The sequence below is a fragment of the Lycorma delicatula genome, chromosome 1 (genome assembly GCF_047948215.1).
Source record: "Lycorma delicatula isolate Av1 chromosome 1, ASM4794821v1, whole genome shotgun sequence".
NCBI lineage: Eukaryota > Metazoa > Arthropoda > Insecta > Hemiptera > Fulgoridae > Lycorma > Lycorma delicatula.
In genome coordinates, this window is record NC_134455.1 from 51,701,070 (window position 1) to 51,721,129 (window position 20,060).

At 29.9% G+C, this 20,060-nt stretch overlaps 1 protein-coding gene across 14 annotated transcripts in view; it reads left to right on the forward strand.

Annotated features, from left to right (window-relative positions):
* The window catches only part of Dmtn (transmembrane and coiled-coil domain 2 protein Dmtn), a 168,535-nt gene that overhangs the window by 93,987 nt on the left and 54,488 nt on the right, over positions 1 to 20,060 (forward strand). For all 14 annotated transcript variants that reach the window (XM_075354737.1, XM_075354665.1, XM_075354684.1 and 11 more), the window contains one exon: positions 6,117 to 6,342. In XM_075354737.1, the coding sequence (XP_075210852.1) occupies positions 6,117 to 6,342 (226 nt within the window). The remainder of the gene's footprint in view (positions 1 to 6,116; positions 6,343 to 20,060) is intronic.

A 20,060-nucleotide genomic window follows, 5' to 3' on the forward strand; every position in this document is an offset into this window, starting at 1 on the left:
ATGAACAGCTGATTTATATTAGGTATTAATATTTTTAGTATATTACTGCCACATGAGACGTAAACAAATTTTTCATGAAACAAGTTTTTGTTGTGCGTTACAAAAATGAGTGGTACTAATTGTCAGTAACGTTGTGCAATCAACTTCTGTATTAAACTCTGCGAGAATACTACTGAAACTTTTTCAAAATTGAAAAGATGATGTTCTATCACTAGCCCAAGTTTTTAGATGGTTTAAGCTTTTTCAGATGGCCGGGAATCACTTGTGGACGATCCACGCTGTAAAAGACTATTAACGTCAAAAAGTGAGGACAGTGATAAGCGAATCAAAGACTTCATACGATACGACCGGCGATTAATTGTCAGAGTGATTACAGAACAATTGAATTTGAACCATACCACAGTTCATCAAATTTTGATAAATGAATTGGACGTGTAAAAAAGTTTGTGCAAAATTGGAAAAAATCTCACTGTAGAACAGAAAATGAACAGGGTGGAAGTGTGTTGCAATTTTCTAGGGAGAATTGAAACTAATCCTGTTTTTCTAAAAAAATGTTGTTACTGGTGATGAATTTTTTATATTTGAGTACGGCCCAGAAACAAAATGCCAGAATATTGAGTGGCACACTTCAAACACACCACGTCCCAAAAATGAGCAAATGAAACATCAAAACCATGCTAATTTGTTTCTTTGATAGTAATGGCATTGTCTGTAAGGAGTTTTTGCCTACAGGACAGATTGTAAATAAATATGTTTACCGAGAAATTCTTGAAAGACTGCAGAAAAGAGCCCGCATGAGACCAGCCATCAAAGACTGGTACTGCATCATGACAATGCACGTTGTTACACTGCACTCTCAGTTGAGCTTTTGGCAAAGAAAAATATTCCTGTAGTTCCTCAATCATCTTATTCGCCTGACTTGAGTACCGCGACTTTTTCCTGTTCCTGACTTTAAAAAAATACCTCAAAGGACACCATTTTGGACCATAAAACATAAAAACAATGTAACCAACCTTCTGAAGGGCATTCTGGTTTCTGAGTTCCAACACTCCTATGAAGAGTGGGAAAATCGTTTGAAGTATTGGATGGATTCCCAAGATAACTATTTCAAAGGTGATAGAGTCCGGGTATAATTGGATTGTAAATAAAGAGTTTTTCTGAACCAGTCTCATTACTTTATTTACAGACCTCATATATGCCTACAAGTGCCCATGATGATGAGCTAGAGAGTGTACACAAAGAAATTGAAGCAATTAAGCACATAAAAGGGAACAAAAATTTAATAATAGTTGAGATTGGAATACAAGCATTGGAAAAGGCAAGGAAGGAAAATATTGTGGATGAATTCAAGCTGAGCAAAAGAAATCAAAGAGGAGACTGAATTTTTGAGTTTTGCATGAAGTATAATTTAGTAATTGACAATATCCAGATTAAAAATCATAATAGAAGAATATACATAGAAATATCCAGGCAATACTGCAAGGTATCAGATAGATTATATCATGGTTAAGCAACGATTTAGAAATCAACTCATCCCCTGCAAAGCATATCCAGGAGCAGATATCGATAGCTACCATAATTTAGTGATAATGAAATGTAGATTGGGGTTTAAAAACCTGAAGAAAAAGTGTCAGATGAATCGCTGAAATTTAGAGAAGCTTGAAGAAGAATAGGTAAAGAAGATTTTTGAGGAGGACATTGCAAGAAGTCTGAATAAAAAAGATAAGGTAGAAAATATAGAAGATGAACAGGAGCATGTTAAAAAGGAAATTCTTAAATCAGAAGAAGCGAACTTAGGTGAAACAAAGAGAACTATTAGGAAACCTTGGATGTCAGAGGATATATTGCAGCTAATAGATGAATATAGAAATTATAGGCAATTAAGAAATACTATTAACAGGAATTCCAAATTAGCAAAAGAAGAATGGTTTATAAAAAAGTGTTCACAAGCAGAAAGAGAAGTGATCATTGGTAAAATAGTCTAAGCATACGGGAAAGTTAAGAAGAATTTTGTGGTACATAAGTTAAACTCTAATATTGTGTTAAACAAAGATGGTACACCGATTTATAGTACGAAACGAAAAGTCGATAGGTGGGTGGAATATATTGAAAAGTTATGCAGAGGAAATGAATTAGAAACTGGTGTTATAGAGGAAGTCGAAGATGATAAGCTTACCTGCTACTATTAATAGGATGATAATTATCAGAAGAGAAACAAAACAAATATTTTCAGCACCTAAAACATTCACATGAATATAACAACTACACTGATAAGCATAATTTTTGATGCTGAAAACAAATATGAACACAGAATCTTTCTATCGCCCACCATTTTTGAAAAATTTTACTTGAAAGATTTTTTTTCATTTTTCAACATATAGTTAGCATTTTAAGCTCCTATATTGTATGTTGTTAGCTAATTTTTGTATTGTTTAACCTTATTAACATAATTTGTAAGCTATAAATAAACAATACTAGACAAGGAATTAAATCATATCATAGTGTCACATATTATGATATCATATCTCTTACTGAAGAGTGAGCCTTCATGGACAACATTAATCATGCCTGAGCAGGTCAAAACATGTAGCTGAAAACACAGCTGTGTTGTTTGTATTAAGCACTGGATTTAGGAATTAATTAATGTTGTTCAGTCTTATTGCTCTTTTAAGTTTGTTAACTGTGCGGTGTCATAATGCCTTAAAATTGTGTAAATGTTGTGATGCTTTTTGTTATGTATGTGGTGAGTTTACCATAAAATTGGATAGAAAAAACATTGCCCCTGTATTTAAAAAAGCTTATCATTTGTACTTTCAGTGTAAAATTGATGATCAGTATAAGACGCGGGCTCCTCATATAGAATGCACTAATTGTTCTATATATTTAAGAGGATAGCTGAAAGGTACACGTAAGGCTTTGCCATTTGGTTTACCTATTGTTTGGCATGAACAAAAGAATTGTGTAACAGATTGTTACTTTTGTTTAACAAGTGTGTCTGGAATTTTTTGTAAATCTAAACATACTTAAAATATCCTTCATTGCAATTTGCAATTAGACTTATACCTCACAGTGAAATTACTCCAGTTCCTGAGCCACCTGTGAATGTATGTTTCAAAAGCATTCAAAACATACAGTGATTTTGATTTTGAATTATCTTCCAATAAGCCACATCTTATATCACAAGTTGGAATTTACTTCTAAAAAATACTAATATCATATATAAAAATAATAAAAATACAAAATATATATATTGTCGGCTTTCGAAGCCGACAAAAAGAATTTTCTATGTACTTTATTGATGAAAATTATTTGGTTTATTGCACAAATATTGATGAGCTTATGTTGCACTTAGGACAAGTTCATAAACCTGAGGACTGGCGCCTTTTCATAGATGCATCTAAGTATAGTTTAAAAGTGGTTCTACTGTACAACAGTTACAAATATCCTTTGATACTAATCGCTTATGGTATTAATTTGAAAGAGACATACGATGTGATGAAAGATGTTCTTGAAAAAAATAAATAATAAAAAACATAGCTTGAACATATGTGGTGATTTGAAAGTTAATAGATTTTGTTAGATATGCAGTTAGGATATACTAATTACATGTGTTTTCTTTGCAATGGGACAGCCTAGCTAAGGTTAAACATGTTACCTAAGAGTGGAACAAACGAGACAACTTAACTCCAAATGGGAAAAATATTATTCACGAGTCCTTAGTTGAACCCAAAAAAAAATTAAAAAGACAAAATCCAACAATTACCACGATATTTTTAATCAACTTCTTACTTCATACAGAACTATGCGCTGCCATATGTCTTTGAAAATACATTTCCTCTTCTCACATCTGGATTTTTTCCTGGACAACCTCGGAGACGTAAGTGACAAACACTGTGAACGTTTCCACCAAGACATTTTGGTGATGGAAAGCCACTATAAAGAGAAATGGAATTCTAACATGCTAGCCATAACTGTTGGACATTAATTCAGGATGTGCATGAAGCTATTTGTAAAAGAAAAGCATCAGCGAAATCATTCTAACACAAGTATGGCCATGCAAAATTTTTAATTTTACAAATTTTAACTATATTTTTCCTTAATTTTTTTTGAAGCAGAATTTATTTAAAACTAAGGGCGATAGAAAAATTGTATTTACAGATCTGTAATGTGCACAAAAAAGCAATTCAAGAAATGGTATCACACTTGGAGAAACTTTAAAAAATTTTTTCGTCTATCAGTGTTATTAATGTAATTTCATATTGTAACTTCATAATGTAATTTCATATTTTTTATGTAAAAGTTCTATTATTGCACATAATTTTCAGCTTATTTTTAAACTAAAAATTATGGGAAGATTGTGATTGATTGTTGATATACAAATAAACTACTTCAACCACTGAAAAATCTTTTAATGTTGTTTACTCAGAAATTGGGCCAAGTTGGGTCCTTAATTTAAAGGAGGGACTCCTTTTCTACATAAAGTAGATTATAAGCTGACCACCAGCCCTAAATAACAAGAGATACTTTATTAGAAGAAATACAGGATAAATAAATAATTTTTTTTTTCTGTTAACACATATTTGTGTAGCAAAGAGAGAAATAAGAGGAAAAACAAGGTTTTATTATTAAAACGGGTAATGAAAATCTCTTTAAAAAAAGAACTGATTTATGTCAAAATGTATTAAAAGACAATAGAACCTTCATAAAAATTACCTGATCAGTTTTTGGATATGGAAAAAGAAATGAATGCTGGTTTCAAAGAAGAATACAATTAGATCAGAATTTAATACTGTTTGATGTAGAAGGCACTATTATTAGGAAATATATGTAATATGTTGGGTGCAGGTAGAAAAGTGTTGAATTAACTTGTTGACTACAACCATCTTCCCAATTTCCCACAATTTAAATAAGGTTGAAATACAACTATATGTATAAAATCATAAAACTGCAGAAGTACCTGTTTTAAAACAAGTATAATAATTACAATGTAAAAAACTCAGAAGAAGGTATCTATCTGATGGGCAGTCTGTTATTGCTTATTATCAGTAATAGACTCATTAATTGTTATGAGGGCAACTTATAAACAGATATAATTGAAATTAAAAAATGTGTTATTTAAAAATCAGTTCTGTTTCAGAAAAAATTGATTACTACAGAGAACATTTTATAACTCAAATTGTTCTTAGAAGTCAGAGAAAAGAAAATACAACTATTTTGTAATTTAGAGTGGAATAAAATGTTAATAGTATCCTAATAAAGATAGGTTTCTGCGATTAGAATAGTAAACAAACAAAAACTTTTCTCTCTTTTCTTTTCAAAAGTAGTCTAACTATGTTGTAAAAACCTGTTTATGAAAACAGAATATCACTTTTATTTTCCTTTGTAAAATTTATTATGTTATTCCAGTTGCCTACATTATATTGCTTGTAATATTTAATAAAGGCTGGATTGCTATGTTTTCTTGGTTTAAATTTCAGTGTCATCCTTGATATTGTGACTATGTATTTATTCCTTTTTTTAGACGTATATAAAGGTTTCAGTACATTTTTTTAACGTAGATTTATTACTGAAATTATAGTCCACAGCACGTTCAATTAATTTTTAATGGGACATTTACTTCTGTACATGTGATAGCAAGCAATAGAAAAGTTCTGTCAATCACAGTTGGAGCAGAAAAGAATGGTACTTGGACGGAGAAGAAGAAGCATGGGAATATCTTAATTTTTAGAACACTCAAGGAAATTTTTTGGAGGAGATAGATAACCAAGTAGGTTATTATCATCTAAATTGCAAGAGTAGTAAAATACCTTATTGTATATTAAACTATGAAAAAAATTCTGTTGCGAGATAAATAACATTTAAGGTGAACAGCAAATAAAAATATTAGTGCAAGGTTTATTTTAAGTTCTGATTGGTTGAGATGAAATTGATTCTGATTATTAATGTGTGTAATATCACACAGCTGCTTATAGAAAATAAAGTTTTATATCAAATAATAACTTATCAAAGAGAAAAGACATGTATTGTAGCATTTAAAGTTTTAAATGAAAATATATTTTACATTATTTTAATTATTATAGTTACTGCCAATATTTAATTTTCTGATATTGTTACAGATAATGTTAATGAATACCTGAAACTAGCATCTAATGCTGATAAACAACAGTTGACTCGTATCAAGGCAGTATTTGAAAAGAAAAATCAGAAATCAGCACAGAGTATATCACAGTTACAGAAGAAATTAGATAGTTACAGTAAAAGACTACGAGAGCTTGAAATGCATGGGGTTTCAGGTCATCGACAACCAAGGGAAGTTCTCAGAGACATGGGTCAAGGTTTAAAGTAAGTTATTTTTTAGTTTGATGTGGATTTTACTGTATAAATCTGCATGTATTCGATTACTGATCAAATTAGTATTAATTTTTTCTTTGAGGTTTTATACTTTTTGTTGAATGAAAGTTTCTTATTCCTTTTTTGTAGCGGTATTTTTTGTTTTGTCTGAAGAAAATATTTTATGTTATTGAAATAGACAGCATGTTTTATCTTCGTTCAGTTATTTTATGTATTACATAGTTACAGAACTCAAATGAGAAGTTATAATGATATGAAATGTATGCTAATTATTAAGCAATAATAATTAGCATAATCTATTAAGTGGAAGGGAAATTTTACTTCATACATTAAAAAAAATTAATGTCCCTTATGTTTTGTTATTTCTAGGTTATAAATATTATTTTCATTGTTATACAGATTTATAATTCTATTTTTCACTATGATTTTATATAAAAATCTGTGAAGTGTTTTTAAAAATCAGAGAAAATTTATTTTACTACTGTTAATGATCTTTATCCATGATAATGCTATCTCCCATTATTCCCTTACAATTCTCTAAAGTTCCATCCATTCATGAATTTTCTTCATTCGATATAGTTTAAATTCCTTTTGTTATTTTTTTATTTCAAATACTATCTATTCCCTTTCTCTTACCCAACATTTATCATTGATTCTCTTTAATTAGTCTCAAACCTCTCCTGTTACAGATCTTAAAAGCTTCCATTCTGCTTATATCTTCTTCCACTGAAATCCATATTTTTTATTTTGTTTTCCATTCATTAAAAAAAAAAATCAGTCACTTTTTACAGATACTTAATTAAATTTGTACTATAACTCTTAAATTTGTACTGCAAAAAATGAGCTCCCAGTGTCAGCAATATATTAAAATTGAATTAATTTTATATGTTCATCTGAATGAAATGAAACGATTAGCACTAGATAGGGAATCTTGGAGAGCTGCATCAAACCAGTCAAATGACTGAAGACAAAAAAAAAATGTTCATCTGTTATAAATTACTATGCCGTTATAAAAAATTCAGTTTGTTAATTTAAATTTAAAAGGTCATGATTTACATTCATTTAAACTTTATTAAATGTTCTCTCTGAAATATTCAAGATTAAGAATAATAGAAACATCAGACAAAACATAAATATGTATCAATTATTATCTTATATTTTTATTAACATGCTAATCTTCATCAGAGAACTTTATTAAAAAATAAAGTCAAAATTTTATAAAGGTCTGGTTTTATTATAAATTTCAAAAACATTACATGCATAGTATATATAAAAACTACTTTATTTGAGGCTTGTAAAATAGTGAAATGAATATAAAATTTATTTTACTAGTTATTGTAATTGCGTTGTGAATTTATGAAAGCCATTATTCCCATAATTAGTTTATTGGTTCATAAAGTTATGTTTATATTTGTGATTGTATAATTTTTCTAGGTTTTTTAATTCATAGTAAGTAATTTCTAAACTGTTTAAATTGTTTGTAGTTTATTTCTAATTAATTATTATGCTGCATTTTATCATTTACAATTTCCATTTTTAAATGCATATATTCACTAAATACTGCATTTTACACTGTATTATGTTAATCATATTATACAATATTTATATTGTAATATTAACATTGTAAAACATTAAAAAAAAATAATATATTTATACACATTAAGATAAATGTAAATTTATGAATCACTAAATTTATGAAAATAGTGGTTGTTTATTTTCACTTTGTAATGTGTGGTTGTTATAAGTTTCCAGTATTGTTCAAATAGCAAGTACAGTAAATTTTAGATTTATCTTATTACTGTTTATTTCTGTAAGTAGAATATTTGTTATTATTAATAGTTATTATATAACAGTAATTTATAAACATAATTTTTGTATTAAAAAAAGTCTGGCAGTATTTGGTTTGTTAACCATTTTTGCTACACTTCAAAGTTTCATTATTCTCCATATTTAAATAATCAGTTTTATATATTTTTTTTTTCTAATTCTATTAATTAAGTGTTCAGAAGTGGAAAGAAAAATGAACATCGGTAAAATAGACAGAGCATACAGGAAAGTTAAGGAAAATTTTGGAGTATATAAATTAAAATCTAATAATGTGTTAAACAAAGATGGTACACCGATTTATAATACGAAACTAAAGTCGATAGGTGGTGAAATATATTAAAGAGTTATACAGAGGAAATGAATTAGAAACTGGTGTTGTAGGGGAAGAAGAGGAAATTGAAGAGGATGAAAGGGGAGAAGCAATACTGAGATCTGAATTTGAGAGCATTAAAAGATTTGAATGGCAGAAAGGCTCCTGGAATAGACGGAATACCTGCAGAATTACTGCACAGTTCAGGTGAGGAAGCGGTATATAGATTATACAAACTGGTGTGTAATATTTACGAAAAAGGGAAAATTTCTGTACAGAAGAATTGAGAAGAGAGTTGAAGAAGAGTTAGGAGAAAACCAATTTGGTTTCAGGAAAAGTATAGGGACTAGGGAAGCAATTTTAGCGCTCAGATTAATAGTAGAAGGTACATTAAAGAAAAACAAACCAACATACTTTCCATTTATAGACCTAGAAAAGGCATTCGATAACATAGACGGGAATAAAATGTTCAGTATTTTAAAAAAATTATGGTTAAATACAGAGATCGAAAAATAATTGCTAACATTTACAGGAACCAAACAGCAACAGTAATAATTGAAGAACACAAGAAAGAAGCCGTAATAAAAAAGAAAATCCAACAAGGCTGTTCACTATCTCCATTACGTTTTAATCTTTGCATAGAACTAGCAGTTGATGTTAAAGAACAATTTATATCCAGAGAAACATTACAAGGTAAAAAGATTTAGAAGAAACAATGAATGGCATGGATGAAGTCTTACACAAGAACTGCCGCATGAAAATAAACAAGAACAAAACGAAAGTAATGAAATGTAGTAGTAATAACGAACATGAACCACTGAATGTAAAAATAATAAGAGAAATGATTTTGTAGATAGAAGAATTTTGTTATTTGGGAAATAGAATTACTAAAGATGGATGAAGCAGGAGCAATATAAAATGCCGAATAGCACAGTTGAAACAAGCCTTCAGTTAGAAATGCAATTTGTTTACATCAAAAATTAATTAACGTCAGGAAAAGATTTTTGAAAGTGTATGTTTGGAGCGTAGCTTTATATGGAAGTGAAACTTGGACGGTCAGAGTACCTGAGAAGAAAAGATTAGAAGCTTTTGAAATGTGGTGCTACAGGAGAATGTTAAAAATCAGATGGGTGGATAAAGTGACAGATGAAGAGGTGTTGCGGCAAATTGATGAAGAAAGAAGCATTTGGAAAAATATAGTTAAAAGAAGAGACAGACATATAGGCCATGTATTAAGATATCCTGGAATAGTCGCTTTAATATTTGAGGGACAAGTAGAAGGAAAAAATAGTGCAGGCAGACAATGTTTGGAATATGTAAAACAGATTTTTAGGGATGTAGGATCTACAGCGTATACTGAAATGAAACAACTAGCACTAGATAGGGAATCTTGGAGGGCTGCATCAAACCAGTCAAATGACTGAAGACAAAAAAAAAGAATTCAATTACTGTAAATTGAGGGAGATGTTTTATAAAAATGTAAAAGACAGTATCACTCATATAACAGATCATACAATTTTCATTATTTTAGTATTTTTAATCAGATTATACAATTTTAGTATTTTTAAAATGCAGTTTAATTAAATATTTCAATCAGGACTGAGAATGCAGGATCCCACAAAAGTACTTTCATGGTAAAATTAATGTAATATATGTCTTTTGCAATATTCTGTATTAGGTAGTTTATATTAATAGAATTAAAAATATAAATTACAGAAGAATAATATGAATCTTTAAAAAATAAATTTCAATATGAATATATATTAAATGATATTTAAACCACCTAAACACAGTAAACAGATAGTTAAACTTACCATACTAATTCCAAGAATTGATTACTTCATTTCTTGTTCGGAGGTGAATAAATGACCTCATAATGACTAGAATAAATAATTGGTAGTCTGAAGGTATGATGTCAAGACTAAACAGAGAATGAGCCAAAATTTCAAATTTGATTTTCTTAAGGTTTACAACTGCATGGGCAGCAGTATATGGATAGACATTGTCATTCAACAAAGCAATGCCTTTCAAGTTTTCCTTCTCCTTGCTTAGAATTTGTTGGCTTCAGCTTCTCCATAACCATTTTACTGTAATAAGCACTGTTTATTTTTAAGCTCCTTTCCTGATAATGTTCTTGTTTTGTGCCTTATGAGTTAAGGCAAAAACTGGTTAACTTCTGTTTTTTTTAATTGACTTTTAAATGTTTTCCTGGTAGGTGATTGTGGATGTTTCCATTCCAAACTGAACTGTTTATGTTGACTTAAAATGAAAACATCATTATGTTACATCAACATGATGATGCTGTCAAGATTGCTTCATCACTTCATTATCATAGCAGGCTAAATTTTGTTGTCAGATATCATAGCACATTTGTCCATAAAGCATTGCGAGATATTTTGAATCCTACCTTGCACAAACTTTGAGTGTTATCTTTTTTTGGATGATTTCATATTGTAAACCATTTACTACTTCATCAATAGTTACTAGTTTGTCTCTTTCAGAACCGTAATATGCACATGCTCAATGTTGTTACCATTTTTAAATGGTTTGGCTCCTTTATGTGTAATGTTTACGTTACCATTTTTTAATCTTTCAATCCACTCAGACCCGTTTGTGGTAAAATTTTATTCCCATATTGTGCTAAAAATCTTTGATAGATTTTAGACCACTAAAAGTGGATTATAGAATAGTGAGTGCTCTTCTTTCGACAAATTGAAAGTTGTGTGGCCATGGATGTTACAGTTATGACAACAGAACTGATTTATCAAATTCAATTCTATGCATGAGTGTTTAATGAGAAACAATGCCTATATGTTGTTTTTAGATCATGACATTATCAGATGTTATCTTTTTGTAAAAATGGCATTGTTCCCAACACAAATGCAAATGTGTTGCAGATAATTACTGACTCTCCCTCATTCATACACAAACAAGATATATACATAAATACATTTTACAATATGTATAGGCTGTTTCAGGAGATTCCTACTAAACTTATGTATTCCTCTGATTAAATAATGAAAAATGCATGTAATATAGAACTAGGAATGATGATTTTCAGTTATAGCTAAAAAAAAAAAAATCTCCATGATTTCTGCTGCAATAATAAGGTAAAATGGATCTCCGTGGTAGTGTTTTGGCTTTTCATCCGGAGGTCCCTGGTTCGAATCCTGGTCAGGCATGGCATTTTTCAAACACTACAAAAAATTCCATTTCCATATCCCAGCACAAGCTTCAAGAAAAAATAATTGTACTCAATCCTTGGGACACAAAATTGGGAAAAAAATTAGTGGTTATATTTTTGACCTGAATTTTTTTTTTTAATTTGTTCCTAAATTATATCTATTATATTCAAAAAAACATTCTTATAAAAAAATAATAATAAGCTAAAACATATTTTCCTTCTTTTTTTTTAATTAGCTAAGTATTGTGATATTCTTGATATGCAGCTAAACCACACTTTTATTAAATTTATCAAAAAAAATTAATCCATATATTCATTTGAAAACAGAAAAGGTTTATCTTATGATATGCATGCAATGAATGCATTTTAATCATTTATGAATTACTCATGAATATAACTCTCTTTTGTATGCTTAAGATATTATTTAATTGAAGTAATAAACAAAACTTAATTTTTATTGGCTCTTAATATTGTTAACTTGGGAAATGAAAAATTACTCAGGTAATTTTTCTTTTTACTTCATTTATGAGTATGAAAATTTAATATTTTTCTATGTAGCAGCTTAATTAGCTTTGAAAATTATTAAATTGGTCTTCTACAATTTTTCATTAGTTTTTATGTGTTTTGAATAGTTAATGCTTTTTCTACATTTTTTCTGTTATAACAAAACGATTTTTTGTTTGCTTTGAATTATGATGGGACATTTTTGTGCACCATTTTGGCCTGTGTTTTAAATATTATTTAAGTAAGTTTTTTAAATGTCGATTTGTTTTTTGTTTTTTTTGGCAAAGACAATTTATGCCAAACCCAAAGCAAATATGTTTTTACTTTATTTTTACTTTCATGGCATCATAGCTATAGACCTATGCTGTGAAGAGAAAATATGATAATCAGTCAAAAAATGGGGTACAGAATTTTTTTTGCATTTCTTGTTGTTTCATGACCTAGGACAGAGGTTCTCAACCTTCTTTCTGCTGCGGCACATTTTAAATGATTTCGAAATTTGGCGGCACATAAAGAAAAAAATAAAAACTATTGTCTTATTACAACACACTGAATAAATATAGTTTATGACAAATTGTTAAATATGCAAATTAAACTAATACATACTACAAAATAACTAAACTTTATTACGTGATTAAATTAAAAGCTAATAATTAAAATATTTTTAATGCGAAATTTGAGCTTGATGTTTTTTGATAATTTCATTTATATTTGGTCGTAAAAATGACAATGCTACTTACTCTCATATCGTCTTCTACATTTAACAATCTTGAAATTTTAACGAAATAAAAGGTGCAGTAACTACTATGCAACACCTTGTAAATTCCAACTATCACTAAAACAACACGTTTATACGCAGAAATGACAAGCGTGCGCCAACTGAAGACAATTCCTATTGCTATGCATGCCACTTCATCACAATTCGGCACTAAGAAAAAACGCCTTGCAAAGTAAATAATAAAATAATTTTTTTTTGTGGATTTAAATATATATTCATGTTAAATATATTTTTATTTTTTTTAAATAATTTTTTAATATTAACATTATTATATATTTACAAAATTTGGCGGCACACAAAAGTGCTGCGGCACAGGGGTTGAGAATCACTGACCTAGGATCTCAAAAACTGAAAAAAAAAAGTGTGAGTAATGTTTGTATGTATGTGCTTTGGGTGTTTGAAACTTAATAACGTTTGACTGGATAAATCAATTTTGATGAATTTTTGTAGAGACTATATGAGTATGGAAGGAACAGTTTGTTGGTAAAATTTTGGAGTCAGTATCTTTAGGAAGTGGGGAGGTTTGGAGGTCAGTTATCTCAAAATATGGCAAATATAACCCACTTTATATTAAGATTAGTTCATGCTTGCATGCTTAACTTAGAATTTTTGTTTTTAATTTCCCCCAAAAATAAAAAAGCTGTCTTTTTTAATTTTTTTTTTGTCTTCCTAGGCATGTCAGTCTAAGTGACCCAAAAAAATACTTTGGGGACAGTATTGGCGATAGGTAGCTGATAAAAGTTCAAGAATTTTGAATTTTCCAAAACTTTATTGGGTTTACTTTTTTAAACTTATAATAATAATGTTACAATAAAATTTCATCATAATTCACTCCCCACCACCAGAGAAGAAATCTTAGGTAACTATTTATTGGTTATACATTTTTTAATGGAATTTTTTTTACTTTCTTCCATTTAACATGTAGTAAACGTAGACAAATCAAAATGTTTTCTTGGAAGATGATTTTGTAGGTGGCGAGTAGAAAAAAAAAAGAAAAGATTTTTTGCACTTTAAACTTCATCATAAATTACCTCTAAAAGAGAAAAGAGAAATCTTAGGTAACCTTTTTTCTTGGATAATTATTTTTTCTCTGTGTAAGAATAAATAGTCATGGCCAGGAAAGTAGTACAACTTTGTTGTCAGATTCTTTTTTTAGCTTTATTATTATTTTCTCAGAGATTACTGTAAATGCAGTTTTGAGACCCTTTCTCCAGGTAAAATAATATGAAACCAAACATTTTTCCCTGTAGATTATGTTCCAAGAGTTTCACTATCACCTTATTTTATAATTAAAGTAGATATCAGCTGAAATCTTTGCTAGTAAAAGCTCATAAACATTTTCAAATCCATGTTTGAAATGTTTTTCATTATTTTTGGTAGAGGAATATACTGTAAATTTTATCAAGATCTTAACACTATATGCAATACAAATTTATAGTACTATAATTTTTAGCGGATTTCCAAAGAATTTGTAGAAATCGCTGTTGCTCTCAGTCAGATTTTCTACGGGGATTGTGGGAGGAGGACCAACTTTTCTTTATATTTTGAAGTGTCCTGACACAATTTTGCAATGTCTATATATATATATATATATATATATATATATGTATACACACATATAAAGGTTATTTTCAAATTAGTTGTACAAAATTAACCTTTAGTATTGAAAAAAGTAAATGATTTACAGAAATGTTTTATGCAACACTGAATATAGTATATTTTTCATGCTGATTTCAAATCTGGTTTTAGTTTTTCTGTATCACGTAATGTTTTTATCCAAATCACTTTTGAAGTTTTTAAACAAAAATTGCATTTTTTAAGCAGGGAAAATTATTTTAACTTGATTTAAAGATTGTGTGTTTAGTAACCTGTATAAAATTACAACACACTGCATTAAACAATGGTATATACTCATTTAAAAAAGGCCAATTTGACAATTTAATTCTTCTTCTTTGGTAATTTCACAACTTCAAGTTCTTTTTGATGTGGATTGAAACTTCTTTTCCTTGATTGTCATAAAACAGTAGTCAGCCATCATGTTTGCATCTCACCTTCCCTGGTATCTTTTTTCCATATCCTTGATGTCCTGATGGAAGTGTTCTTGTTCTACACTGACATCGCTGAGGTTCACAGGGAAAAAGTCAATATATAATGTAGGAAATGAGGCTTCACATCCATGTTATATCCTAATTTCATGAAACTCTGCAACATTGTTTTAACCTGGTTTTGTATTTTGGATGTTTTTTGTTGCCCAAAAAGTTGGCCACTAACCTTAAACAAAACCCAAGCCCTTTTTTCCACAGATTCATTGTACTTTCAAAAAAATTGTCTGATCTACGACTCAACAAAGATCCCTTCTTTAAGATTCTCGTAAGTTGCCAAGTAAAATTTTGTTTCCAAGTACTGGAAGCAGTCACCATCCTTTGGAAGGGCTTTAGTGAACCTTTTCATTAATCTGAGCCTGATGTGCAAAGGATTTTAATAGTATCATCTTTGGTTGAACAAGTGGTACATTTATTATGGCTGTGAACCAGGTTGGAGGGTTTTTCTTTTGACCCAGTCTGTTACCTTCCAATGCTTGTTTTTGGCTTGGTTGTCCCATTCACAAATGAAAAACAGCATTTTTTTGTAGTCTGCTTATTGACGAAGTAACATACTAACTACTTTTAAATCCCCACAAATTATCCAAGAATGTTTTTAATTTTACATATTTCAGCAGAGCTTTGAGATTTTCATACGTCTCCTCAAGTTGTACTAAATGTTCTGTGGGTATTGAGCCAAAAAATTTCCATTACATAAAAGTACACCGTTGGGGCTAAGTTTTGATGAGTCTATAAATAACCTCCACTGACTTGGATTATAAGTGACGTTAAAGAAATTCAATAAACCCTCAATATCACAACAAAAAACCAGAGCCCTTCTTCTTTAAAGGATTTTATTAATTCCTTCTCTGTGGTCCTGTACCAAGAGAACAAAACTCCGGATAGTAGAAGATTTTTTGCTTTCAATCATGACCAAATATGCCAATTGGGCGGCATCTTTTGTCAGATTCAAGTTGCAAGTTAAATCATAAGTTCATTTTGACTAAATAATTTTGGTGCAGAATCTTCTTCTAACTTGTAATCAACAGCAGTATTGCATTCATTTTCTGAGCTGCTCTCCTGTGGCACATCTTCAAGAATGGGAGTTGGAACTAGGATAGGGAGAGATTAACTATGCGTAACTGGTAGTAAGGCCGATGGAATGTTCAGATATTATATATCCATACTTTTTGTGTTATGATCTTGAATGTCAACCATACAAAAATAACAATCATTAACATGATTCTGTGGCTCCCTCCAAACGATTGGGATTGCAAAAGGCATTGATTTTTTCACACCATTTTTCCACAGTCTCAGTCCCTCAACACACGTATGGTATACCTTGTGCGGTGCCGAGCTGTTATCTTCATCACCAAACCTTATGCCAAAGTATCCATAATAGACATTTCTCATGAAACTATTAATGTCCTGTCTTTGCTTAGTAATTACATAGCTACCACAAATATAACAGAACACATTTGAGTTATTCAAACACTTGTGGGAACTCATTTATAAAGAAACTATATATGACAGCACAAATATAACCTCACAGCACTATAGTATATCAACAATGAACTACGTTTCCCACCTAACAGTCAGCTTGGTATAACAAGTTTAATCCCACTTATCAAAATAAAATTACCCTCCCTCCCAATAAAAGTTCCCTTTCTGGAATTTACATTTAAATAAAAAATGATTTCACTTGATTTGCAAAAAACTATACATAATAGAAAAAACTAATTACAGATCTGAAATCAGCGCAAAAAAATACTTTAGAAACATGTAAAATTACAGAAACATAGAAAATCTTGTTGTACAGTTATTATTGTACTTTTATTCAAGTTTATATTTATTATAATGTACAAAAATACAATTTAGGTATAAACAATTTACAATATGCTTATAATATATTGTACTTAAATTTTAAGAACACATAATATTCATACATACTAATATTATTATTGTACATGTATTTCAGTGCAATAATACAGCCAGTCTTATACAGTACATTCAGATAGTTGCTGTGCACTGGAAATGTAATGAAGAAACTTTTTTAATTATTAGTTCATATTTTTATTTCATTATTTTATAGAAACAGACATAATTGGAATAATATATAAAAGGTGTTGAAAATGACCTCCTCCGACATCAATACAACACTGCACATGTTTCAATTTGTTTTCAAACACTTTAACCAGCTGTATACTGCAATGTCTCATACAAATTCCTTTATTTTGGTTTTTAATTCATGAATTTAGCATGGTTTGTTATGATACATTACTTGTTTCATGCCCCCCCCCCCCCATCCTGTAGATAGTAGTAATCTGAGGCGATCATGTGGCCTCAAACCCTTCAAAATGATTCATTCACCAAAAACATTTCATAAAAAAAGTCATTGACCCGTCATTACATCTATGCGCTGTGGTGCAATCTTGTTGGAATCAACCGTTCATTTTGTAGTATTTCTGCATCTGTTAACTTACTAATGAAGTTTGTTAAAGCAGCACATTAACAGTCACTATTAACTGTATTTTCAAAAGAAATTGAACCTACAATGCACATCTTCTCAGACGCACTGACCCAGACTCCACTGTTCGCTTTGTGAAAAGATTGTTCATGTAATTCATGGGGGTTAGTTGTCAACCACAGTCGTGTATTGTGAGAATTAATATACCCTCCCAGAGAAAACCACGCTTCATCTGTAAAAAAACAATGCTAAATATACCTGTGGAATTTTGGTCGATAAAACACTTAAACCATTAACAATAATTTAGTCTTTGGCATAATCATCAGTAGATTTCAATTCTTGAACACACATTACTTTGTACAGGTAATGTTTCAATTCTTTTCTTACAGCTCCTGCGGTAGTAAGTCCAATATCAAGCAGCTTCTCTTTATTTAGTTTTGGTCTTCCACTTTGATCAGTGTCTTCAACAGATCCTGTTGCTCAAAATTTTTCATTAAGAGTTTGAACTGCATTGCAGGAGGAACAGGAGTATTTTAAAACTTTTCAGCACTTCACCAAATCAGTATACTGTCACCTCATTAAAGACATGTTCAACAAGAAAAATACGTTCCTCTACTGAAAGAACCCATTACGTTTCTCGCAACTATTGATTCTGATAAACAAAACAAAATGAAACAGAACAAAGCATGCAATCACAACTCAACAACTGACATCTTGATTTATTACTGAGCAAAATCTAGCAAACCTAGAGGGCAACCAGTGTATCATCAAAAGAACAGAATGTACCATTAATTCTGAAGCATATTCTTAATGTACAGTGCATTCATTCTGAAAGCACTGTACAAGTAATTCAGAAAGATCTTTGCAACTTTAAGCAATATAAAATTTATTCAGAATACTTACAGAATTTGGTGGGATATCATTTTTTAGCAAAGCATATCAAGTTTTGACCTAAACAATGCCTGTTTAATAAAGGTTGGTTTGATAATTCTGTGCTAAAATAAAGATACGGTTTTTCACGAAAAAGCTCTTTTATTTCTCAATGTTGCTCTAGTTTTTTTTTTATTTCATTCTTGTATGATACATCCAAATTTTAAAAACAGGCAGATATTTCAGCAATTACTTCATCACTTCACCTAAATCTCTTTCTAGCAAACTACTTCATATTTGGTAACCATCTGAAGATGCAAAATCTGGCGAATAGAGGAGGTGCAGAAGAACTTTTGATCGTAATTCAAACAGTTTTACTGTTGCAGTTGCCTAAAAGTTAGCTGGTGCATTGTCTGTGAAAAAGAACTTCTTTTTCATCATATGGGATTATTTCTTTTTTCCTCATTTAAACAACAAAGATGAATAGTATTTCTCTGTTACTTTTTTACCTTTATCCACAAAGTCATTGAACACTATATTGCAGGGTGCAAGGATTCTAAAATGTTTCAACAATTCATCATTCCTGCTGAAGAAATGATTTTTGCCTTTAGGCAAGTCCTACACTTGATGGTGCAGCATTCTGTTCTTTCAGTGATAGGTTAGTTATTCTATCTTTATTCACGTAAAATATGATGCACCCATTTGTTTGAGATGCCTATTTTCTTATCAATTGTAGTTTCAATTCTTCTATCTCCCTCACCATGTGGATCTTTTCAATATTTTCTGCAGTTGTAACTTCAACTGCTGACCAGTACATTCAGATGATATAACTACTTCTGAAATAATCAAACCACTTGCAAACTTTTCTAGTCAATGGAGTTAACGTACCGTAATATTTATCCAGTTTGATTTTTGTAGAATCCTTTCAAACTAGTAATGGTTGACCATGTAAAATTCTCCCAATTCTTTTTTTATAATTCCAATAATTGATTAACTCAAGTAACTTCCAATAAAATTTTGAATGTATCTGGCTGAAACTTGATGTATACTTGTAGCAGAGATGTGGAAACTAAGAATTATCTCAATAATGTACTACAAGTGTAATCACTTGACTTTGTACGGATTGTCAAGCACCTGGTAAATGATAGTAATTATGCAATAACCACAACATGATCACCATTCTGACATAGAATTGTTATATTAATAATTTTTATAGATAATATAATTGTAATACAGTAATTTTTTAGTCTATATTTCCCAGTTCATATTTCAGTTATTTATGTATCTTCAGTATAGTCTTTTGCAGAATATTTTGCTTAATTTTTATTTTAAATGTTTCATTCCAAGTTTCTTGTGTCCATCCTGATTGAATATTAAAAAAAAACATTATGTTTTGTAAAATTATTGTATTTCTTGTTCTTTGTTGTAAATGGTTGTATATTTTCTATTTTCTGAAATTTCTTGCTTTTTTCATTTTATTTTGTTAAAATTGGAAGCTTATTAATTTTACAAAGATAAAGAATGATTTACTTGACTAAAGTTTAATACAACAACTGCAAATGCAGACACATACATCCTTGAACCAGAAATTTTTATATTGTACATCTTTACTTATTAAGAGATATGTGAGACTTTATTCTGTCAAAATTAATAAAAGAAAAAAGAGTTTTCTAAGTGTCATTTTATAG